The sequence below is a fragment of the Trichosurus vulpecula genome, chromosome 1, assembly GCF_011100635.1.
Source record: "Trichosurus vulpecula isolate mTriVul1 chromosome 1, mTriVul1.pri, whole genome shotgun sequence".
NCBI classification, from domain to species: Eukaryota; Metazoa; Chordata; class Mammalia; order Diprotodontia; family Phalangeridae; genus Trichosurus; species Trichosurus vulpecula.
Genome location: NC_050573.1, coordinates 388,343,259 through 388,368,074, shown reverse-complemented (window position 1 = coordinate 388,368,074; position 24,816 = coordinate 388,343,259). Strand labels below are relative to the sequence as shown.

The following is a 24,816-nucleotide window of genomic DNA, read 5'->3' as shown; positions in this document are numbered from 1 at the left end:
GTTTCATAAGCCCTTTCCCTTATTGGTGAGAAATCAAGAATAATCACAGATTCATTTTCAAAGACTTATAGAAGTGTTCTGTCCTTCATCTGTGAAAATGAAAAATTCCAATCCTTTCATTCACAAATTAATGTTTTCCTGCATTTAGTATATACTGTGAAACATATTGTAATTCATATTGTTTTAATGAACTAAACAGTCTAATCACACAGATTTTGTTTATACACAAAACCATTTTGACTGACTTCAGTTTAAAAACACACACACACACACACATACGTGCGCGCAAACTATTTCCACCAAATGACCTTATCTATCTATAGAGTTATAGACCTGTGAAACTGGAAGATACCTTAGACAGCATATAGTATGGTATGATGAAAACCAGTTAAACAATAGTTTTGTTGTGATAAAATACTGCAGAGGAGGGCAACCCATCAATAAAAGAGATGAGGCTGGCCTGGCAGGACCAGCTTCTGATGAAACAATCATGAAACTACACACTTTATAGTTACAGATTCCTTTTCTATGTTTCTACCTCTTTTTAATGATCTATCCCAGAATTTTCCCAGGAATCAAAGTCAATCCCATTGGCCTATAATTTGCAGATTCTGTTCTCTTTCCTTTTTTTCCAAAATCGGGACAACATTTGCCTTCTCCAGTCTTTTTGGTATCTCTTCTGCTTTCCATGATCTTTCAAATGTCAATGACCAGTGAAATCTACCACTTCTTTCAGTACCTGAAGATGTAATTCATCTGGATCAGATGGTTTGAATTCATTAAGGACAGCTAGATGCCTTCTTATCTTGGGTATCATCTCCCTTTAGTCACTTTTGTTCTGCGATATCCTTTCAAAAGTCAACCTCCTTGGCAGAGAAAATGAAGCAAAAGAAGAATTGAACAACTCTGCCCCCTCTCTTTGGTCAGTTATCATCATACCATCCACCCCAGTTTAAAAGCCCTAACCCTCCCATGAGCTTAAAAAAAACTATTTGTTGTTCTTAGCTTCCCTGTGTAGCTTCACCTTATTCTGAGTTTTAGCATTTCTGATGCTATTTTCAAGACTGTGCCATGCTTATATTCGCCCTTTATTAGCAGGCCTTGTTCCACCTTCTGTACATTGCTTTGTAAAATCTTCAGTTGGTTAGTAAATTCCCCATGTATCCATGTGGGTCTCATCAGAAAAATCTCATTATTCCTCTTTATTAGAATTGTTTCCCTTTGTGCTTTTAGAATTTCATTCTTGAGCTCTCATCCCTCCTGGGCTGACTTCTCCTACAATATAATTTTATTCTACAATATAATTTCTTCTTACTGATTGCTCCAACCTTTGGGATGGTTAAATTATACATAAAGCAAGTCTAGAAGTTATTTTAGAGAGCAGCTAGGTAACACAGCAGATAGAGTACTGGGCATGGAGTCAAGAAGATGTCAGTTCAAATCCAGCCTCAGATACTCTGTGTGACCCTGGGCAAGTCACTTAACCCTTTGCCTCGATTTCCTCATCTGTAAAATGAACTGGAGAAGGAAGTGGCAAACCACTCCAGTATCTTTGCCAAGAAAAACCCGGATGGAGTCATGAAGAATTGGACATGATTGAAATAACTGAACAAGAAGAAGTTATTAGCTACTCTGCATATGAGAGAAAGAGAGCCAGCATATGTCTGGATTATTGAAGTCCTCCTTCATTGCTATGTCATGCTTCTGCATCAGGCTTGTGATCTGTTTCACAAGATACTTATTTCCTCTTTCTGTCCAGGTGGTCTATAGCATACTTCATTAGCAAAATTATTTCTGCTTTCCCTCAATCAACCTTTACCTAAATACTTCTCATCATGTTTCTCAACTGTGGTTCCTGGATTTCCCCACATGAGAATACCTTCCTAATGCATGATACTGCTCTGTGCCATCCCCTTTTACTTATACTATTCTTTTAAAGTATACTCCCCATCCAGACCCATGGCCCCAGTCAAGGGTTTCATCCTACCAAGACTCAGTGATAGCTGGAAGGTTTGATTTACCTTCTTGTGTTGGGACCTCTAGTTCTTGTTTGTTGTCTAGACTTTGGTCATTTATATGTTGACATTTCAGGCAATGAGGTTACCGCTGTTTCCTTTCTTGGATTTTTTTTCTCTTATCGACTTCTGAGTGTCTCAAATACTATTTTTCTACACTTTTTAATAACTGCTCTCCATAGTATAAAGCCTAGGGGTGCACGTAAGCATTCTCATCCTTCCTCTTATCCTGTTCAGTTTAGAACTCTTTTGATAAGATAATCTGACAAAAATATTCTTACTAGCCTTTGCTAGGTATACCCCATCTCTAGACAGTAAGCTATGATCCCTTTACTTTAAGCCATAGTTTAGTAGTCTTCAATCCTTTTTACCACCTTTTTACTTAGCTGTTCACTTTCTAAATTAATTTTTCTCTTCTTCATCCTTTGCCTTCCCTGGACATCAGTAATGAAACCACAACCTCTGCCTTGATGGCCTCCAATTTCTCGTCCAAGACTTCGTGATCTTTTGCAATACTTTTTGTGTTTTTTCAGAACATCCTATGTGCCCACATAAATTACCAGCAGTGGATACCTGTCGTGTGTTTGACAACTCTAGGGAGGTTTTCTGTTATGTCTTAGGTACATTCCCCCAGGAAGCCACCACCTCTCTTTTTGTTGTTACAGATTGACTAAAAGCTTCCTGAGTAGGAATTCTTCTCTTCTTCCTCCAGGCCTTAACAGATGATCTCTCACCTTACAACTTTGGTATCTCTACTATATCCTTCTTTGGAGAACAAGTATCTTCTTCCTTCTCAGAGCATCCAGGTCTGTCCTCTTTAGGAAGAGCCTCAAATCTGGTTTTAAGCACTAGCTGTCCTTGTCCTTCCCTTTCTTCTTTGGTATAACACTCTTCCACTTTCCAGCATCCTTGAAAATGTCAAATTTCCCTGCTCTATCTTAGGTTTTTCCCCATTGAAGCCTTACTTCTGATTCCTTGAGGGATGCATCATTATGCCTGACAAGCCTAGGATGTGCAGAGGCATTCTCAAGTCCCTTCACTTTCTCCTCCAGGAGGAAAATCAGCCTACACTTAGAACACAAATAACAGTCACTGAGCTATGGCGGAATTACAAACATCACAAACTCCATGTGTGTCACTGAACAATTTCCCTTTCTCCTGATCTTGGCGAAGATTTTCAGTCTCGATTTTTAGAATTACTTGTGTGTGTTTACAACCCTACCCTAAGCACCTGGTTAAAATTTTTATAGCCAATTATCATAGCTTACAAACTAGATGCTCAATTTGCTTTTCTTAGTCTCAATAGCACTTCTTTAGCTATAGCCACCTTCTCTTTAACCTTACACCCACCAATCTGCTCCATCAATGAGTTTCACCCTTCAGTTGTTCCATTCAGCTTCCTTTCCCTTTTTCTTCTTTACTCTTCCTCTTCAGGGTCTACTCCCTAATCCTTCTTGACCCTCCTTGATCCTGCTAATACTTTCCTTAATTGTTCTTAATCTTGGTCTTTTTTTCATCTGAGAAGCAGAATATGGATAAGTATCAGATCCTAGATGTGGTTCTCCTTCAAATTTTCCCATTTTTTACCAAATTTCTCCTCCCCAAATTCGATCTCTGACCTACTTCACTAGTAAAAAGGCACCCAAGTCAATTTTGTGTTTACCTTCCTTTTCTAAAGTGCCAATCTTTTCCCTTTTTAGTGTCAAAATGTTTTCTTTTTAAAATGTCTTTTTAAAAAATTAACAATTATATTTCATTAATTGATCCCTCTTTACCTTCCCTATTGAGCCACTTAAAAAAAATAAAGCCCTGAATACATAGTTGAATAGCTTAGCAAAAAATAAAATAAATTCCTACATTAGCCATTTTTGAAATTGAATGTCTCTTTCTGCATTTTGAATTCATCACCTCCCTGTCAGGTGATGAGTCATGTTTCAACGTCTTTCTTTCAGACTCCTTGTTTATCGTTGTGTTGTTTGATCAGAGTTCTAACATCTTTCAAAGTTGTTTTTCTCTTTAATGTCGTTATCACTGTACATATAGATTGTTCACATTTCACTCTGTATCAGTTCATAGAGGTCTTCCAAGTTTCCTCTAAAATTGTTCATTTCATCATTTTTCATTATATAATATTCTACTACATTCATATAGCATAATTTGTTGATCGTTCTCCCAAAAGAAGCTATCTCCTTATTTTCCAACTTCTGGCTACCACAAAAAGAGCTGTTACAAATATTTTCTTTGATGTCTGAGATATAGGCCTCGTAGTAGTATAGTTTTGTTAAACGGTATGCTCAGTTTGGTAACTTTCTGGGCATACTTCCAAATTGCTTTCCAGAATAGCATTCTGTGGCAACTTAGTAAAACATTTTATTTCAGGGGAAGAGAGGGGGCTTAGCCAAGGGAGGAAAGTGGAGTATTTGGAATGCAACTGGCAGGATTTAATTATTTTTTTTAAAATTTCCTGTCCAAAGGCAGGAGATAGTGGAAAGTGACTAAATACTTTTACAATTCTTAAAGAAGTCCTTTTATATAAAACTTCAGGGTCTCTTATCCAAGGACAAGTAGTTACTTCATCAGTGAATGAAACCATCTACTTTACCTTGTGCTGAATGTTTTTTTTTTAATTTTATTTTTCTTTCAATCACATTTGGGAATTTTCTACTATTAGATTACTAGGCGGTTGGGTATTAGTCCATCAAGATGTTGCAAAATGATTGTAGTTCCTATTTTCACACATACATACAATACACAAAAAATATTTCCACTTACTGGTCTGTATCAGTTTATTTTATTTTATTTTTAAACATTCAGAAAGTTAATTTGGACTTATGTAGGTTTTATAGGTAACTCAACTTGCACGTCTATTGTAATTTTTAAAAAGTGAAAGTTCCGAGGCAGTAACATTTTCCTTTAGGTAGTAATATCTTATATTTCAAGTAAACCCAGAAAAAAACACTAAACCTTTATCTTTACTATACAAGTGTAATTAAAAGAATAGATTTCACTCCTGAGCATAATGATGTAGTTATATATAAAATATATATTAAATTTACTATTGGCTTGATTGCTACTGCTAAAAGCTTTTAAAGGTTATGTGACTGTATGTGTCACAAGCACCTAGCCTAAAGCAGTCTCCACCACTATATACATACAACCTCTAAACAAGGTTTTATGGAGCCAGATGCCAATGGTTCACCATATGTATATACACACTGACAATTTCCATACACAAATATGCTCTCTTTCTTATTGTGTGGGTTGAGGGGAACATTAGGACAGCCCAGACATCTGATTTCATCAGTATAGCATACTTTAAGTGTAGAAATTCCTTCTATCAATCTTGACAACTCTTCTATTACTTACAGTCTTAGAGAACCACTTAGGGCACTAAGAGATTGTGAATTCCCCAGTGTCTTCCAGCTAGTGTGTACCAGACAGAATTTGAATCCAGGCCTTCTTGACTCTGAGATTTACCCTGTATCCACTACTGCCTCTTTATAGGAAATTACAGGATATTTAGAAAGAACAAATGCATAGCATTCAATTTTACTGATGCCAGAACCTAGCCCAGCACCTGAAACATAGAGCGCACTTAATAAATGTTTCTTGATTGTTTTATGAAAGGATGGATATAGGAAAATGGGTTCTTAAATTTTGGTGTGATAAAGGCAACATGAAAAATACACAGTTGTATGCATAAATAACATAAGTCTATATAAAAATATTTCTATTTAAAAGATCAGTCTTTTCCCATACACATCTTAATCTTCACAGTTTCCACTGAGATCTTTCTTTGTACATGGACATTAGAGATGCAGCCAAACGGTTTACTTTCTTTTACCTTTGTTTTTAAATTGAAATTCAAATAAATCCACTTTCACTGAGCTAGCTGCGTAGTTGTTGGAAAAGATGAGATGGCTTTGTATTTGAAATACTCTAACTGAAACCAAATGTTTCTTAGGAAAGAAGAGTGGAGAAGGAAAAGTAGATGCCAAGTCATCGGTCAGTCTAAGGCAAATTGATGCCTTGATCCTCAGTGAATGTTGGGATCTTCTTAAACTCACTCTGCTTCTTGAAGAAAAGCTGGGCCAGAATGTGATCAGCTGTTGCATGGATATAGTCATCCAGGTCCAGGGTTTGTAGCTGCCAATGCAAATCAAAGGACACCACATTAGGACTGTCCCAACTCAAATTTCTAAGATGGACTTTAAAATATGTTAGAGCATATATACAGCCAACTGGACAATACATACATACCTGGCTTTACACAGCTGATCTCTTTCTGCCAAGAGATATGTAAAGCACCTCTGTCTTTAAATGTACTAACTTGAGGACCGAGAGGGCCACATGTGGCATCGAGGTCACAGTTCCTCTCCTCCCCACCCCTCCCCCAGTCCCTTATAGAAGCTTAGAGTTGGAAGGGATCTTAGAGGCCATATAGTCTAATTGTAGGAACCCCCTCTATAGCATCCCTGACAGATGGTGGTTTAACCTCTGTTTCATTTCTTCAGTGACAGTGAGCTCACTACCCAGCATGGCAGCCTATTCTCTGGTTGAACAGCCCTAGTTGTGAGAAAGTTCCTTCTTATATTAAGCCAAAATCTGCCTCGCTAGAACTTCTACCCACTGGTCCTAATTCTGCCCTAAGGAATCGTACAGAACAACATTGCTTCTTTTTCTTATTTGAAAGACTCTGAAACATATGAAGAGTGACACTGATTTCCCTAAATCTTGGCATTTCCGAGCTTAATATCTTATGAGGTTTTGAACTATTACTTATATGAGATGCCTTTCAGCACCCATCACAGCTCCCTGCACATAAGAGGCATATTATAAATGTCTGCTGCATTGAACTGAATTCCTTAAAATCTCGGTTGTCTTTACACACTGTCCAGTTTGTCAGTGTCTCTCTAAAAATGCAGCACCCATATCTGAACACTGTACTCCAGATGTGACCTGACCATCATAGGGTACAACAGGACAGATACTTCCTGTGATACTGTGATCGAGACACTATATTTGTATTAATGCAACCTAATAGTGGACTAGTTTTTTTTGAGGAGCTACCATAGAAAACTGTTACCTCTTTTTAAGGTTTTGGTCAGCTAAAACCTCTACATTTGTTGCGTATGTGTGCCTGTGTGTGTGTGTGTGTGTGTACGCAGGCCTGTGATTTCATCAGTGTAGACATATTCCCCTTTATCAATACAGATTAATAGTTGTTCTGTAATCTAGCCTTAAGAGAGTCGTCTGAGGCCTTGAGAGGTTAATTGATTTGCCTTGGATCAGGCAGCCAGTCTGTGTCAGAGATGGGATTTGAACACAGTTCATCCTGCCTGGGAAGCCAACTCCCCAGACACTATATCACATTGCTTGCCAAGCCAGGTCTCGCTTCAGCCCTATATTTTTTAATTTTTAAAAAACTGAAATTCAAGTCTTTGTCTTTATCCCTTATTAACGACATTCTGTTGAGTTGGGATTAATATTTTATCCTGTTTGCCTTCTATTGTAAACATTTTTGCAAAGTAATATACCTATAAAATGAATAATCCTCTCCATCACACACACACAATGTTATGTATGTATGGGTATAGATACAGATCTTTGTGAGCTAGACTTGTTTAAAGTGAAGAACCTATGTATATGGCAGATTAAATTTAGAAAGTGATCTGACGCATTCCATGTTCTTTCTTCCATTCCTTTGAACTGTCTGTAACACTGGAATGTAATTCTTACCTGGTTTCCAGTGGTGAAGGCCAGAATGAAAAGCAGATCCTCATCACACGTGCTCTTGATGTAATGCTGGGTTCCAATAGGGAAAAATACTACATCTCCAATACCAATGTTAAAATCAGTAGTACCTTGGGTACTAATAATTCCCACCTAAGCAAAATAAAATATAAAGGTTTAGTGGAAAAATACAAATATCATCACCAAGAATTATTATAGATGGTGCAGTGGATAGAGTGCTGGGCCTGGAGTCAGGAGGACCTAAGTTCAAATCTGGCCTGAGACACTTACTAGCCGGGTGACCCTGGGCAAGTCACTTAACTGTTTGCCTCAGTTTCCTTGTCTATAAAATGAACTGGAAAAAGAATCAACAGATGACTCCAATATCTTTGCTAAGGGAACCCCAAATGGGATCACAAAGAGTTGAATATGAATGAACAACAACAGCATGCTATTATAACTGAGACACAATAAATAGGAGCTGGTCTCACAGTCAAGAAAAACCCCATCTTTGATCCCCGCTGATGGTGCGCCCAGGCATCTTAGCGCCGTAGGCAATTTTTAATGACCGTAAGTCCAAACACAGGTGTCAAACTGTGAATTACTTAAAAGTTGGGACTATGTTCCACTCTCCTCTGTGTGTCTAGCACTTAGCCTAGTGCCTCGCACACAGTAGGCTCTTACTAAATGGTGATGGAGTGACTGATAATCTGTATTGGTGGAGAGAGTTTTTTCACTGAGAGGTTGCTCTGACAATGAAATCACAGGTCTTCTCTCCTCCCCAAAATGTCTTATAGACTTTTATAAAGCAGTAGTAGTCAAGAAGGGCTAAATAAAAGCATACGGTCACAAGGAACCTCTCTCTAGACGAGGAAGTTGGCCATTCTGCCTTTCACATACAATTACTCAGAGTTCAAAGGGCACAGCAGTCATCACCTCACCGGTTTTTACAAAGTCTTGCTGTGGTTGCTAGGGCCCTATTCTGAAGGGTGTCTAAGTTCAACCCTCCAGAATGGCATCAGCCCAAGATGTCAATACATTTCAATTCGGAAATAGGCACCCAGAGTAAATTTGTAGGGGTATTATGTGGTATCTTTGCTACTAGTCAGCTCCCGCCCTCACCACTTTCTGAGGGCTATCCCTAGCCCCTGCTGGGAGTGTTGGTACATTAACATCCACTGACAGAGTCAAAGACCACCATGTGAACGTACACTGACTGCCAGTCCTCCCTAATTAGGCTCACCGTTACAGAGGAGATCATGTATGAATTTCACTCTGGTATTCAGAGCATCGTAGGTTATAGAATTGGAAGGGAAATGTAATTCCTCCATTTTACTTAATTCAATTCAATAAATATTTATTAAACACCTACTATGTGCCAGACATTTTCCTAAGCACTGGGGATACAAAAAGAGACAAAAGATGGTCCCTGCTCTCAATGAGCTTACAATGTAATGGGGGAGACAACATGCAAATAAATACATACAAAACAAGCTATATATAGGATAAATAGAAGATAATCAAAAGAGGGAAAGCACTGGAAGGCAAGGGGTGGGGAAGGCTTCCCGTAGAAGTTGGGATTTTAGTTGAGACTTAAAGGAAATCAGGGAGGTCAGTAGTTGGAGCCAAGGAGGGAGAGGATTCCAGGTATGGAGGACGGCCAGAGAGAAGGCCTGGAGCCCAGAAATGGAGTGCCTCATTCATGGAACAGCCAGGAGGCCTGCATCACTAGATCAAGGAGTATGTGTTCAAGAGTAAGGTTTAAGAAGACTGAAAAGGAGGGAGGGAGGTTGTGAAAGGCCTCAAATGCCAAACAGAGCATTGAGGTAGGCAGACCCACCCAACAATGCAATAATCAAAGCATGATAAGGGCCTGCACTAGAGTGGTAGCACTGTTCATTTTCCACAAGGACGCTGAGGTCCCCCAAAGCTCAGTGATTTGCCTGAGCTAACACATGTGGTAAGTAGCTAGAACTTTAACCTAGGTCCTCCAACATCAAAGTCAAAGTCTTTTCTACTAGAACAGAGTATCTACAGTTTCTTTTCGCCTTTTTTTGGCATTACAGAAGAAAAATAAGAAATTTGTTTGTACAATAGTTTTAAGAAATCACCTTTCCACATCCACTGATGACATATCCCATTTCATTAGCATTAAAATGAAAATGAGGCTGTCTTAAGCCATTGGTGTAAATTCTGAGAGTTCCCAGAGTAAGGGAATGTTCATGCTGAAAACAGAAAGAAAAACAGTTGTTTAGTTAACACACATTGTTACAACATAATAGTCTCTTCAAAGTCAGAGGGAATGTTACAACATAATAGTCTCTTCCAAGTCAGAAGAAAGGGGATATTAGGGGAGTGTCAGCTCTTCCTGACTACCTGTAGCTACCCCAAGTCAGATTATTCAGACCCCCAAATCCAAGGTGAGCCCTGAATTCCCCATCCACATTGCTCTAATTAATCTGTTATTTGACAAACCTCCTCCTGACTGTTGATTTACAGCTTGAAAATATTTATTTTTAAAAGAGAAATTTGGGTCCTACTCTGTTATAAATGCCAGTGCCCATGCAAATAATTTTCTCCAAATTACCTGATTCAAGGATTCACTGAAAATTTTCTCGTTGTCACTTAGTTCACTTCCATTTTTTCGATACCGAGCCCATTGGATTATTCCTCCCGGAAATCGAAATTCTTTTGAACCTAAATAAGAGGAAGTTTGAAAATCACAAGACAAACCAAAAGACTTCCAGACAGCAATACAACAGATGGGAGCCATCACAGAATGCAATAAGATGTCAGCTTTGCTCTAGGCAGATCAAGTGACCCCTGGAGGGAATGATTTGAAGGATATCACAAGATTTTACTGGGCCCTCAAATGTTGGTCTGTTATAACACTTGTTATCTAGCCTAAAACCCTCATCATCAAAATCCCTGGGAGTGAAATATCAAAGGCAGGGTCATTTGTGGCATTGAGGTATGGTGGGGTGGATGTAGAGTCAGAGGAACTAAATTCAAATCCTGACTTGGGCACTTAGTACCTATGTGATCCTGAACAAGTAATTTCATTTCTGTGGCTTCTTCATTGGACTCACTGACCTGTAAGAAACCTTCCAGCTCAAAATCTATACTTCTGTGATTGTCTCCAGAGATTTCTACTAAAATGTGTGCCATGCCAGTGGTTGGGGTGGGGGAGATTTAGTCCTCTCCCATTAATATCCTGCCAGCAGTTAAAATATTTGTGTGTGTTCGCACAGACCCTTACAAGCCCCAGTGGGGTAAGTAAAACATAGAGCAGACTTTCTCCTACAAAAAAGTGGGAGTTAGGCCTTAATGGCAGGGAGGAGGAGAGGAAGGAGGCAAGTAGGGGAAGGAGGGAGGCAGAGATGAGGGTTGAGATTTGTAGTAGCAGGGCAGTGATTCATGAAAGTGGTGGAGAGTAGAGCGCATTAATAATAATAAAAATAGTAATAGCTAGTATTTATGTAGCATTTTAAGGCTTACAAAGCACTTTAGCAATATTTTCTCATTTTATAGCATCCCAATAGTGTGTTGCCGAAAACTGACCCCTATGGATACTCTATGCTACAAGTCCACATCCTAGGGGACAGTGGTTCTCTTTTTATACATTCCCTTGTCCCAAAGCTCTCCTGTATAGCCTTATTAGAGTTTATTAACTCTGTCTTTGTCTATTCATACAAAAGCACAGGAGAATGCAAGGTAGGAAAAAAAGAAATCACATTATTGAGAAGAAAGCATTTTTAGCTCAAATTAATCACAGAGGCTGTCTACTTGGAATACAAGAAGCCATAAAGCTAAAATTACAATTGTGTACAACTGCGAGTCACTGACATCCCATTTTGCTTGCAAAAAAATATATGAGGTTATTTCATATCTTTCTAAGTCCGAAGAGAAAATCCTACCAGATCTTCATACTGTAAATCTCTTCAATAATATGAGTTTCATAAAATCCTCATTTGGTTCCATGTTTATTGAATATATGAACCATATTATTGCATCCTAGATTAATTGGGTTTGGGCCTCAAGAAAAATATTATATCAGTTCATCCTGTACCTTTAAGATCATAAAAGTATCGCCACACCAAGCTGTCTGGAGACTGTATGTAGCTGGCGTTCATAACCAGCTCAGCCAAATTGGGAGGGAGATTGACAGCCTGATCCTCTTCTTGTTTCTGGAACGTTCTAATGAAATTAACTCCGCCTTCAGGCTAAAATGTACAAACAGCAGAAGCCCCATTAGTTTTTTATTGTACCTCTTTAAGACATCAAAGACATAAACATCCCCATCTAAAGTCAAAATACAATTAAAAGTTTGGGAAGTATCTGACAAGCATTAAAAGACCTATCCTAATTTAATGCCAGCCCTTCCAGTTGAAAGAAGTACTGGGCTCATCAACTGTATGGGACTCTTCTCTTGCCCATGTTTCTATTAGGCCCTCTACTTCTTCCTCATTTCATCAGGCCACTGGTGCTCAGAAATGTCAATCTTGAAACTTGACCTCATTGATCTCCCAGCTGGCTACCACTGCTCAGAGCCCTTACTGGCACACTCTCCAAATCTGACCCTTTCCCTGGATCAGCATCTGTTCTCTCAGTAGTTTGTCACAGGTGATCTTAAGACTTAGAGGATACCAAAAGTCACTATTCACCAGGAAAAGAGTAGGGATCTTTGCATCAGACTAAGAGCATACAAACATCTGTGTCAACTTCACTGTGTCATTGCACACAGTAAGTGCTTAATAAATGTTTAAGTGAATTTCACATTTCTCCCCAATACAAACTGTATTCCATGGAAATCCCCAAGAAAGGAAACAAAAGCAATTCCATTTCTAGCATCAGGCAAGATATGCCACAGGGGCTCAGGAAATACTATCCCCAAGAGGAAAGGCCTGCCTTGAGAGGAAGTGGGTTCCTACCACTGATATTTCTAAGTGGATACTGGAGGATCACTTGGGAGGAAGGTTGTGAAAAGCATGTTCAGGTAGGAGTCATGTTGGAAATCCTTTCGGTCCCTCCTACTCTGAGATCCTGCAGTTCTAGAGCGGATGGCTAGGATAGTGAACTTGAGAAATGTTCATTGAATTAAATGTCCTTACACTCATTCAGGGCTAAATTTCTTCTAGCCCCATCCTGAAGACCCTGGGCTGGCTTTCATGGCCCATCTAAGTTAACCCAACGCTTCATGGTAGCATACACTTCAAGACATGGTACAAACCTTGAGGGACCTGGATGCAATGTCCTCTGGTGTAGAGAAAAACACATCATCCACATCCAGGGTCTGAAGCTCATCATGAGTTGTGAAGAAGAGCAAGAAAAGGCAGTCCTCAGTCCCCACATTCTTTATCCAGTGCAGGATATTTTTAGGAAAGAAGATCACCTGACCAGCAGTAACATTGTATGTGGTGACCACACTGCCTCCATCATCAACTACACCAATCCAGGCAGTCCCCTACGGTACAAAGGGAAAAACACCATTTGTGTGTGCACAGGTTGATAACTGTTTTCCAAATGGTAAACTGTCTGGGTGCTGTATATCATAATAACTTGGGCTTGCATAGCACTCTCTATTTTTGAACTGTGTTTGTGTGCATCGCCATTCTTTCGCTTGGTTCTCACAACACCTCAGTGATGGACAGGGTAAGTAGTAGTAGTAGTACTAGTACTAGTAGTAATAGTTGTAGTAGTAGTAATAGTGATAATAGTACCATTTTATAGATGAGGAAATTGAAACAGAGAAGTCCAAGATCACAGTACTGAGTTCGGTGAAAGATGAAATTTCATAACCAGCTCAAAAGCTCACCAGGAAGGAATTTATATTTGCTCTCTTATATTTAATAAAACCCATGAAGTGCCAGACAAAAAGGAGCCTGATAATGCAAAGGGAAGATAATGAAATTTTCAGTAGATTCTGCTCCAATGAGGGTGAAACTCAACCACAGTATAATTAAAGGCAGGTTTCAGCAAAAGTTCAAGTGAGACCTGAAAGGGGTCTCAGACACCCAGGAGATATATACATACATACATACATACATACATACATACATACATACACACACACACGTACATACATATATACCTATATATACTCGTATGTATGCATTATATGTGTAATATGTGTGTATGTGTGTACAAAGTGTTAGCTCTAGGAGGCAGCTAGGTGGCTCAACAGATAGAGCGGTGGGCTTGGAGATGGGAAGACCTGAGTTCAAATGTGGCTCCAGACACTCACTAGCTGTGTTATACTGGGCAAGCTACTTAACCTCTTTTTGCCTTAATCTACTTAATGGAAAACTGCTCTAGTAACTTGGCCAAGAAAACCCTATGGATAGTATTGGTGTGATATGGTCCATGGAGTCACGAAGAGTCAGACAAACCCTAAAGTGCTCAACCATTGAGTGAGTTTTCCCACTGCCTTGTACCTAATACACATTTGGTGAATTGAATATAATTCAGACGCATCACTCATCTCATCCCTGGCTAACTCCCCTGCTTGCCTCAGACAGACAAGGTGTGCCGCATTTTGGTGGCCAAGGGAGCACAAGCATTGACAGACATCCCCTGGGAGTCTTCTTGAACTGAAGGGAGGCAGCCCCAGAACTACTGTGACTGTCTGGTCAATGAGTCGGAGATCCCTGTCAGATCGCATGGGAACTTTTGCTGAAGCTTTCCTTTAATTATCCTGTGATTAATTTCCATCCCCCTGGAGCAGGATCCTGAGGATTCACTGCCTTTTCTCTGTTTTATCAGTCTCCTTCCTACCTGGGGCTTCGCCAGTTTTACTGGATGTATGCATGCATGTGTGTATATACATGTACATATGTGTTGTATAGCTCTGCATGTATGCGTAGGTATGTCAGTGTACATGTACACACACAAAAGGCACAGAAATAGTAGATGAAGTCACGTTTCTGAGGAACAGCAAGCAGGGGGATTTCATTAGGCCCTAGCATGCGTACAGAGGAGTAACGTGTAACGTGGCTGGCGAGTTAAGATGGGGCTGGGCTGTGAAAAGCTTTAAATGCTTTTGAATGAACAAAAGTATGTCTATCGTAGGATACGTATGCAGAGAAGGCAGTTTGACATAATGGAAAGAGCACTGGTCCAAGGTCAAATCCTGGCTCTGATTAACTAGGTGACATTTAATATATTTAAGACTCAGTTTCCTCATCTGTAAAATGAAAATAGTGATACACTTGACCTACCTCGCAGAGTTGTTATAAAAAATCATTTTGTAAGCTTTAAAATTATGTATCTTTATATGCCACCTATTTAGAACTAGGTGGCACGGTGGATGGAGCACTGGGCTTGGAGTCAGGAAGACTCATCTTCCTGAGTTCAAATCTGGCCTCAGGTACTTACTAGTTGTGTGACCCTGGGCGAGTCACTTAACCCTGTTTGCCTCAGTTTCCCCATCTGTAAAATGAGCTGGAATGACAAACCACTCCAGTATCTTTGCCAAGAAAACCCCAAATGGGGTCATGAAGAGTCACACATGAATGAAAATGACTAAACAACAACAAAATTACTATGAATAACACTGAACTAAGATTCAGGAAACCCTAGGTTCTGGTCCCATCTCTTCGAAGAAGATTTTGAATAAAGCCTTGGCTCTGGAGCCAGGACCTAGGTTCAAATCCTTTCTCTGCCACTTAATGATTATGAGACCTTGGACTTTCTAAAAGTCATTTAACCTCCCTCAGTCTCAGTTTCATCATCACCATCATCATCATCATATGAAGGAGGTGACTAGATGGTCTCAGAGGTCTCTTTATCTCCAAACCCATGATTCTCTGTTTCCTTTTTGTGTCTCCATTTCCTTATTTGTAGAACAAAGGGGTAAGAGCAGAAGCTCTCTGAGGCATCTTTCAGTCTTAAAGATTCTGATTTAAGGTAAATAACTAGACAGTGACACTAGATATGGTTATAATCATAGTCACATAGAGGTTGGCTGCATATCCCTTAACCAAACCATCTAGACCTAGTCAAGTAAGTCTGTTGTCTTCTCTGTGTGCTTCCCTGTGTTCCATCTGGACCAGAAGAAAATTCTCTGGGCCTCACTCACAACAGATGGGAATCCCATAGCCTTGATCCCAGGGGCTCTGGGTTTCACCTTGGAAAACTGATCTTTCAGTTACTGCTTTTCCTAGAGAGAAATGACAGTTTCTTTGGCGGTGGATCAGAATGGGCATTCACTGCTGGCAGTGTTGAAGTCTGCATAATCCTTTCCTATGTCCTAGAAAGAGACAGCATGGAACAGGGAATAATAACGGGACTTCTATGGCACTTTAAGGCTTGCAGCGTTCTCTAAAAATATTATCTTGTTTTATCTTCCAGACAACTATAAGAGATAAGTGCTTTGTTGTCTCCATTTTGTAGATGAGGAAACAGAGGTTAAGGGATTTACCTGTGGTCCTACAGCTGTTAAGGATCTGAAGCTAGATTTGAATTCAGATCCTTCTGATTTTATTTGTAGTGCTCTATCTACTAAGTCCCTTAGATAAAATGTTAGACTTTGTAATAAACTTTGGATTTTACTGAGGCCTTAGGTACTCTCAAAATGATCATGGCCAAGTCAGTTAGCTTCTAAGATACTTAATATCTTCATCTTTTAAATGGAGATAAAATTACTTGCACTACCTACCAAATGTACTACCTACCTACCACTTTCCCTCTGTTAAAGAGGGGAAGGGAAGGGAATAAGCATTTATATAGAGCCTACTATGTGTCAGGTACTGTGCTAAGCTCTTTACAAATATTATCTCATTTAATCTCCTTTAATTTATGAATTGTTCCTGTGAAGTATTCTTCATGTGTGGTATGTGGTAAATTATTTAGCACTTTGGACAAAAGTTCCAATTGATGTCAGAAATAATTTAAGCCAGGGAGCTAATGTTAAAGCTCTTAGAATACATGGCCCAAGTCAGAAGGCTGGCCTTCTTTCTCAGGCTACAGGCATCTCAACAATGAAAACAATACTTAGACACAATATAAATACTTGCCTCGAGAAGGAGAGCAACCCAGACCTACCTGTGCAAGGTAGCCATGTTCATTGGCATTGAAGTGCCAATGTGGGGCACGGAGGCCATTACTTTTTATTCTCAAGGTTCCAAAAGTCATGTGTGACTGCTGCCTGTTCAGGCTGGTGCCAAAGGCCTCTTCTTCAATACTGAGATAGTCCTTGAGATTATTCCGGTATCGTGCCCATTGGATAGCACCACCCGGGTACTCAAATACCTAGAAAACCATGGACAAAGGGAACTGTCAGTAGGGAGAATATCATGTTTGAGGTTTAGAGCCACTGTGGACCTGTTTGTTTGGAAGGGTAGTGAAAGATAAGAGATCAAGTCAATCAAAAAAATTCCTAAATGCTTACTCTGTTCAAGGTGCTAAGCATTAAGGATAGTCTTACCCTCTACTAGGTCTGTGGGCTCACTGAGGAGAGTATTCTTTCCCACGATGCAGCTCACTACCCAACCATGCCTGCCAATCTTATGCCATTCTGCTCCACGTCCTCCCATAAATTCGCTACAGGAGAGTCACCCAATGTGCCCTCAGTTTTTCTGATATTGCAAAGATACCAGTGGAAAAAACAATACAGCATCTGCCTTCAAGAAACTTATCATCTAATTCAATGATAAGTTGTTGTTCCATTGTGTCTGACTCTTCATGACCTTAGGGACCCATAGCACATCAGGCCCTTCTATCCTCTACTGTCCTAAAGTCTGTCCAAGCTCATGTTTGTTACTTCCATGACACCCTCTATCCATCTCATCCTCTGCTGTCCCCTTCTCCTTTTGACTTCAATCTTTCCCAACACTGGGGTCTTTTCCAATGAGTCCTATCTTTTCATTATGTGGCCAAAGCATTTAAGCTTCAGCTCCAGTAGGAAACCTTCCACTGAATAGTCTAAGTATTGACTGATTTGATCTTCTTGCTGTCCAAGGGACTCTCAGAAGTCTTCTTCAGCACCACAATCTGAGAGCATTGATTCTGTGGCACTCACAATATTGATGAGTCATATCCCCTATATGGGATTTTCTTAGGAAAGATACTGGAATGATTTGCCATTTCCTTCTCCAGTGGATTAAGGCAAACAGAGGTTAAGACTTGTCCAGTGTCACACAGCTAGTAAAGCTAGATTTGAACTCAGGTCTTCCTGACTCCAAGGCCCATGCTATATCCACTGAGTCACCCTCGGGGGGAAAAAACCAAAACATAACTTTGACTTATATAGACCTTTGCTGGCAAGATGATATCTCTGCTATTTAGTATGCTCTCCAGATGTGTGGCAGCTTTCCCTCCAAGGAGTGTCTTTTATTGTCATCCACAGTGATCTTTGAGCCTGAGAATATTAAATCTAACACTGCTTCCATTTCTTCTCTCTCTATTTGCCCAGAAGTAACAGGACCACTTGCCAAGATCTTAAATCTTTTGATGTTAAGCTTCAAACCAACTTTTATACTCTCATGCACCAAAAAAAAAAAACCAAACAAAACCCAAAAATCAAATCATGGGTTAAGACAGAATACAATGAGAGCAGTGGAGAGAACCAAAATGCGATAAGAACTTGGAGCAGGAAGTTAGGGTGGATGAGTTATGGTTCATAGAAGGGGCAGCACCTGGTCCTTACCTTAACTATAGAGAGGGACAAGCAAAGATAAAGAGGGAGTTCATTCCAGCTAGGGGGTAGGGCTTGTAAGAATGCACAGAGGCTGGGAGGGGCAGGATGTGAATAAAGAACAACTAGGAAACCAGTTTAGTTGAAACCTAAGAGTAAATAAAGGGGAGTAGTGTGTAATAAGGCAGGCAAGGTTGCAGCCAGTTTTATCCTGTAGGTAATAGGAAGCAATTCAAAGTTTTTAAGCAATGGTCAGACTTATGTATTTGAAGCTTATTTTGACAGCTATGGGAAGGGTGGATTGGAGAAGGGAGAGGCTGAAGGCAAGGAAACAAGTTAAAATCTTTTACAATAATTTAGATAACCCAGGATAGAGGTAACAAGGGATGAACTAGGGTAATGGCTATGTAATTGGAGAGAGCAGATGTGGGAGCAGCAGTAGAAAGATGGTTAACTTCAAAAGAAAAATTGGGGTGGGGTGGATAGGTAAGGAAAACCACCAGGAACAGAGCCAAAGTGTTTCTCAAACTCAGTTGTGTTCTCAGAAAGAGGGAAACTGAGGATTAGCAGGAGTCATTGGAGCTCACCAGGCACAGCTCTGCTGTAAGCATTTCTTTCAGCACAAATGGTCTTATCAAACCCCAGAAAGGAAGTCTAGCCATGTCAGCTGCCACTCAATCCTGCAGGCCAGTCCCTGTGCTTTTTTCTTTTGCTAGCTTTCCCTGGCACATCTCGAAGCCGGGCTGGCCATCTGATTCATCCCTTAGATTTAATTGCTTATGCTGATTGCTAAGGAAATGAGGCCTATTTTTTTTTGGGGTGGGGGGTGGAATTCGGCTTTGATCTGTCCTCAAACCACAGCCCCAGACACCCTGCTCCCTGTTTTCTTCCTGGTGTTAGTCCTGGTTGACAACAGAGTAGAATATGGCTGGCCCCAGAATTGGGGTAAATATGCTTCTCTGGCCAGTCAGCTTGCAACCTGGAGGAGATAATGTAACAACAACCACCTTTAAGGTTGACTACAAGTGTCTCATTTTATCCTCATAACGACCCTGGGAGGAAGGGGCTATTGTTATCCCCATTTTATAGATGAAGACCCTAAGGAACAGAGAGGCTAGGACCGACTGGGATTTGCCCAGGGTCACACAGCTAGTATCTTAAGGCTGGATTTGAACTCAGGTCTTTCTACTTCCAGGGTCATTGCTCTATCTACTGTACCACCGAATCTAGGGCATATGACCCTTCTGTTTAGGTAAGGCCCCAGCTATTACCTCCTTTTACCCAGAGACTCATTTATTGAAATGTTTAATAAGAACCCAAGTTGTTTGACTGTTTGTTTTATAGAGAATGTTGCTTACCTTGGATTTATGCAAATGATTGAGAAATTGGAATTTAAAGTCAACAGGATTTTCACCCTTTGGGTCAGTGGTAGTCTCTGGTGCTTTTGGCTGGAAGTAAATATCTGCATGCGGCCGGAAGGTGGAAACATAAACCAAGGAGAGTATCAGCACACCTATGAATGTGGTAATAATGCAGGCCAGGAGACAAACCAGGAAGATTCTCATTAAAGACCACTGGCTCTTCTTTTCCTACAAGAAATTATGAAACCATTATTTTTTTACTTGTAAGGAATGTGAAAAATCCTTCTTTTTAAATGAAGCTTTCTCTTGTCCTTTACCCAGAAGAGCTTTCATCTTATTTCTATTGAAAAAACACTCTTCCCAACAAATAGAGATGGATAGATAGATAAATGAATGGATAGATGCATAAGTGAATAAATACATGAATAAATGGGTGAATAAACAAATGAATGAATAACTAGAGAGACAAATAGATAACTAGATAGATAAATTAATAAATAAGTAAATAACTGGAAATTCAAAAAGACAACTATTGGCATCTTTGTAGTATTAATGTGATTAAAGATCTTCCTGGCACATTCAATAGGCCTCAGGTGGGGCTAGGTGGGAAAGCTTGATTATATCTTTGTTTGTAAGTAGGCCTAAAGCCTCTACTTACCAGGCACTAAGCTGATGTGGGCGTGAAGCCCTCAGGACCCTAAGAGGAGTTCCTATGAATTCAGCCAACCAGAGACCTGAGTTCTAGCCAATCAGATGCTGGCTAGGACTGTATATAAAGAGAGCCCAGAATTGAGAGCAGCAGATTCTGCAGAGCGCCACAAAAGTCCAAGGAGAAGGGGCAGGAACTCGGAGTTAACAAGAGCGTGAGGGGAGAGTGGAAACCAGGGAACTTTGGAGACCAGAGAACTGAGGGGGGAGACAGTTAGGATTCATGAGTGTTTACAGGAAGGCCCTAGCAAGGAGGAAGATTATAGGATGACTTAGTTCCTCACTATAATACTGTGTTATAATTTTCTTGTTGCTATATTGAGGTGGGCTTACTGGTTTTGGAATATAATTACTGCTATGTCAAATTGGAGTCATTGGTCTTGGGATTGGATTCTCTGGTGTCTAAATAAATATTATACTTCCTCTGCCTTCTACCTAGAGGGTTTTTCATACTTGGGATTCATGGTCATCCTCAAGGTCATGAATCTTGCCTTACTGATATAATCCTCTGGGACTATTGGGAAATTAACCCAATCAATGTATGACTGTCCTTTAATCTCCCTTTGTGTCAGTTCCCATAGCTGTTGTTAGGTTAGGTGTTAGGTTAGGTGATAGCTAAGCTCCTTTCCAACTCTAAAATTACATGTATGTCTATATGTAAGTATGTGCATGTGTATACATGAAGGGAAAAAGCAAGTATGTATCAGCTCCAGGGAGGAAGGAACAATTTTTTTCTTTGTATTCTCTAGTACTTTGCATAGTGCATGGCATGAAGGGAGGAAAGAAAGAAGGGAGGAAAGGAGGAAGGAAAAGAAGGAGGGAAGGAAAGGAGAGGAGGGAAGAATGGAGGAAGGGAAGGAGGAAGGAAGGGAGGAAGGAACAAGAGGAGGGAGGAATGGAAGAAGAGAGGAAGGGAGAGGGGAAGAAAGAAGGAATGAAGGAAAGAAGGAAGGAAGAAAACAAGTATTTATTAAGTGCACAACCCTGGAAAGTAGGTCCTCTTATTTTGTTCATTTTACAGTTGAGGAAACTTGAGCAAACAGAACTTAAATGCCTTGCCAAGAGTCACCACACTAGCAGGCATCTAAGGACAAAGTTCGACTCACGTCCTCTTGACTCCAGGCTCGTTGCTCTATCTTTAGGCCACTTAGATGCTTCACAGCTATCACTGAGGAGAAGCTTAAAAATCCTGTTGACTAAACTTGATATTATTATCCCTTACTAAGCTTCATAGAGGTTGATATGCTCATGGTCACGAAATTAGTGTCAAAAGCAGTGTTTGAAACCTCTTCCTAACTTTTTCAAGTCTGCATTACCTTGGGCAGCTAGGTGGTGCCGTAGATAGATTGCCAAACCTGGAGTTAGGAGGTCCTGAGTTCAAATTTGACCTCCAACACTTACTAGCTGTGTTTGCCTCAGTTTCCTCACCTGTAAAATGAGCTAGAAAAAGAAATGACCAACCACTCTGGAATCTCTGCCAAGAAAACCCCAAATGGGGTCATGGAGAGTTGGACATGACTGAAATGACTCAACAGCACTAATTGCCCTATAGTTAAAATATTATGTAAATTAATCATATTAGCTTTTTTTTAAACGAAGGGCTGTTTTGTTTTGTTTTATTTTAGGCTAGGAAGAGGAAGGAAAGTCAGTTGCTTAACATTGAGTGCTTAAAAGATATGTGGGAGGGGTATTTCCAAGCTTGGGGCACTGAAAAGAAACCATATGTTTCCCAATTTTGCCAACGGCTAGTCCCATTGAGATACCTTGCTTACTGGTTTATCCCCAGGGTAAGAACCAAAGTGGGGACAGATTATTTTAAGGACTTGCCCAGAAAGGAAACTGGACAATCATGAAAGAAAACAAAGTCGCTTGACTCCCTGATGACTTCCTTCCACTTTCCTCAACAGTCCAGAATCCAGACTCTATTTGTTAAGAGATAAAAGATCACTTAGTATGAACAAGGGTGGTAATGACATAACAGTTTTGAAAGGAGAGAAGGAAATTATCTGACTGGGCTGCTGGAGGTGCAAATTTTCCTGAAAGGAGAAGGATGAACCTTGGGTTCCTTCCTGAATGTCTCCCCAACCCCATGATCCTCTACATTAATTAATTAAGGCATTTGTTCATACCTGTCTTATATAACATCTGTTATGGAATTCTTTTCATTCATGAAGAATGTAAATCCATCCATAATATAGCATCTTAGGGAGTTATCTGAGGCACAAAGAGATTAACTTAACAGCTAACATGTGTCAGGAGTGGGATTTGAACCTATAGCTTCCTAACTCCATATTCCTAAATCCTTCTATGGGATTCTGTCAGATTGTATACACCTCATAAAATATGTGCTCAGCATGCTAGACTGGATAATTCAGTTGATCACTTATGGGTGGATCTGGCAACAGGCTAGGCTCTCTCAATGTTAAGATTCTAGGCTTTTTATTTTTTTCTTGCTCAATAATATATTAATCAACTTCCATTAAAACCAACTTCAGAAAATATGATTGCATTAGAGAATGTCTTCTGGAAAAAGGTATATCCTAAATTATTGCTTTAAAGGCAGTATGTTTTAACTCGTCACACTATTATCCTACATATAAATTGTCAGAGATGGAATCCCTTATTCTGCAGATGAGGAAACTCAGGGGGAGAGACATAAATGACTTGCCCAACCAATGTCATTGTATTAAAGAGTATGTGGCCTCCACCATAAGGAGGAAGAAGACTGGAAAAGTAGGAGGGGACTAGGTTGTGAAGGCAGGTTATGTGGCAGGAAGGTGGTGATGTTAGAGGAGAGAAGAGGGCATATATGTGAGATGGTATCACAGGGTGGAGAACCTGTGGCCTCAAGGCCATATGTGGCCCACCCTTGGATAGGGAATTCCCCATGATGGAACTAACTACCTCTATCAATGCAGATTGGCACTTATCCTACAAAGTGGCCTAGTGAGGATAATGATAACTGGCAGATACCAATTTAAGGTTTGTAAAGGCTTTGCATATATTGTTTATTTAATTCTCATAAACCTGTGAGGTGGGTAGCCCAGGTGTTGTTATCCCCAGTTTACAGATGAGGAAGCTGAGCATGAAAGGTTAAATGACTTTGCCATGGTCCCACGGCTAGAAAATACTGGAGAATGAATTTTAACCAAGGTCACTTTGGTCTCCAAGTCCAGACCTCTATCCACTACACAATGTTGCTGGTGTCAGAAAGGCCAATATAACGTTTTTATGATCCACTGTTTCATATTTTTCTTGGCCTGACAGCTAGGATCAGGGGCAAAGCAAAAGTCATCTTAAAATAAATTTATTCTAATTTGTTCATAGGCCTAAATTTTTAAAGAATTATGTGGCTCTTTTTTTTGAGGTAAAAGGGGAAAAAGAAAATGTTTTTGTTTCTGACTATATAATAGTAACTCATAACTGCCTTATTACTTTTAAAAATAATTACTTCTTTACATTCTGTTGGATACACAAAACTTATATATCTCATAAATCTGTAAGCATCCCATTCTATATGTTGATAATTTGGCCCTGAGTATTTTGGTCCTGCAGCTAGGTAGCACAGTGGACAGAGTACCAGGCCTGGAATCAGGAAGACTCATTTTCCTGAGTTCAAATCTGGCCTCAGACACTTACTAGCTGAGTGACCCTGGGCAAGTCACTTAACCCTGTTTGCCTCAGTTTCTTCATCTGCAAAATGAGAGGGGAAAGAAAGTGGCAAACTACTCCAGTATCTTTGCCAAGAAAACCCTATATGGCATCATGAAGAGCCATACGTGAATAAAAAATGAAACAACATCAACACCATTTTGGATCCGATCATGTTATATATCATCCAATTTCAGCCCTACTCAATGTTCTATGGTAAAATCATAAAATCTGAGCTTTCATCAAGAGATTTTGCCTTTTTAGACTCCCATTTCCTCATTGGTTAAATAAGGACGTTAAATTAATGTGATCTCCATCCCTAAAAGCTCTAACATTCATTAAGTTCATACTGGAAGGAAAAAAAAAAAGATAAGTAGCTTACCAGCCCAGAAGAAGTGTTCATCTTCCCCCTGGACGGGGAAGAGGGGAGGACGTTTTCATGCATTTCAAATGCTGAATTATCCATTGACCAAAAGATGTGGACTGGGTGCACCACTAGAAAACAAAACTACCTGGGTTTGTAGGTGGACTGAAAGGATATCTGAGAGGAGAATGTCAGCATTCAAGTGAAGCAGCCTTATATAGCTGAAAGACAAGGAAATGCAAAGAGCTCCTCATTTCTAGCTCTGAGGTAAAACCCTTTGAAACAGCCAGCAAATGAGAGAGCAATAAAAACACTTCCTTTACCCACCTAATTTTGGTAACTTATGGGAAG

General features: G+C 40.0%; 1 protein-coding gene across 1 annotated transcript; it reads right to left on the bottom strand.

Moving 5' to 3' along the window:
• Positions 1 to 6,026: 6,026 nt before the first annotated feature.
• On the bottom strand, positions 6,027 to 24,567 carry LOC118843158. The gene is made up of 9 exons (XM_036750609.1): positions 24,484 to 24,567; positions 19,740 to 19,970; positions 16,791 to 16,997; positions 12,979 to 13,212; positions 11,818 to 11,971; positions 10,336 to 10,445; positions 9,860 to 9,973; positions 7,755 to 7,901; positions 6,027 to 6,161 (listed from the first exon to the last, which is right to left on the bottom strand). The coding sequence occupies exons 1-9, from the start codon at positions 24,565 to 24,567 to the stop codon at positions 6,027 to 6,029; spliced, it is 1,416 nt and encodes a 471-aa protein (XP_036606504.1).
• Between the last annotated feature and the right edge of the window lie 249 nt (positions 24,568 to 24,816).

Bases quoted from the DNA above. Each gene is read 5' to 3' on its own strand.
- LOC118843158 (XM_036750609.1), bottom strand. From the start codon at position 24,567: ATGGATAATTCAGCATTTGAAATGCATGAAAACGTCCTCCCCTCTTCC. The intron at 9,974-10,335 runs GTAATTTGGAGA...TTCTGTTTTCAG, and splicing joins TCAGTGAATCCTTGAATCAG to CATGAACATTCCCTTACTCT. The intron at 6,162-7,754 runs GTAAGAATTACA...TTGCATTGGCAG, and splicing joins CCTTCACCACTGGAAACCAG to CTACAAACCCTGGACCTGGA.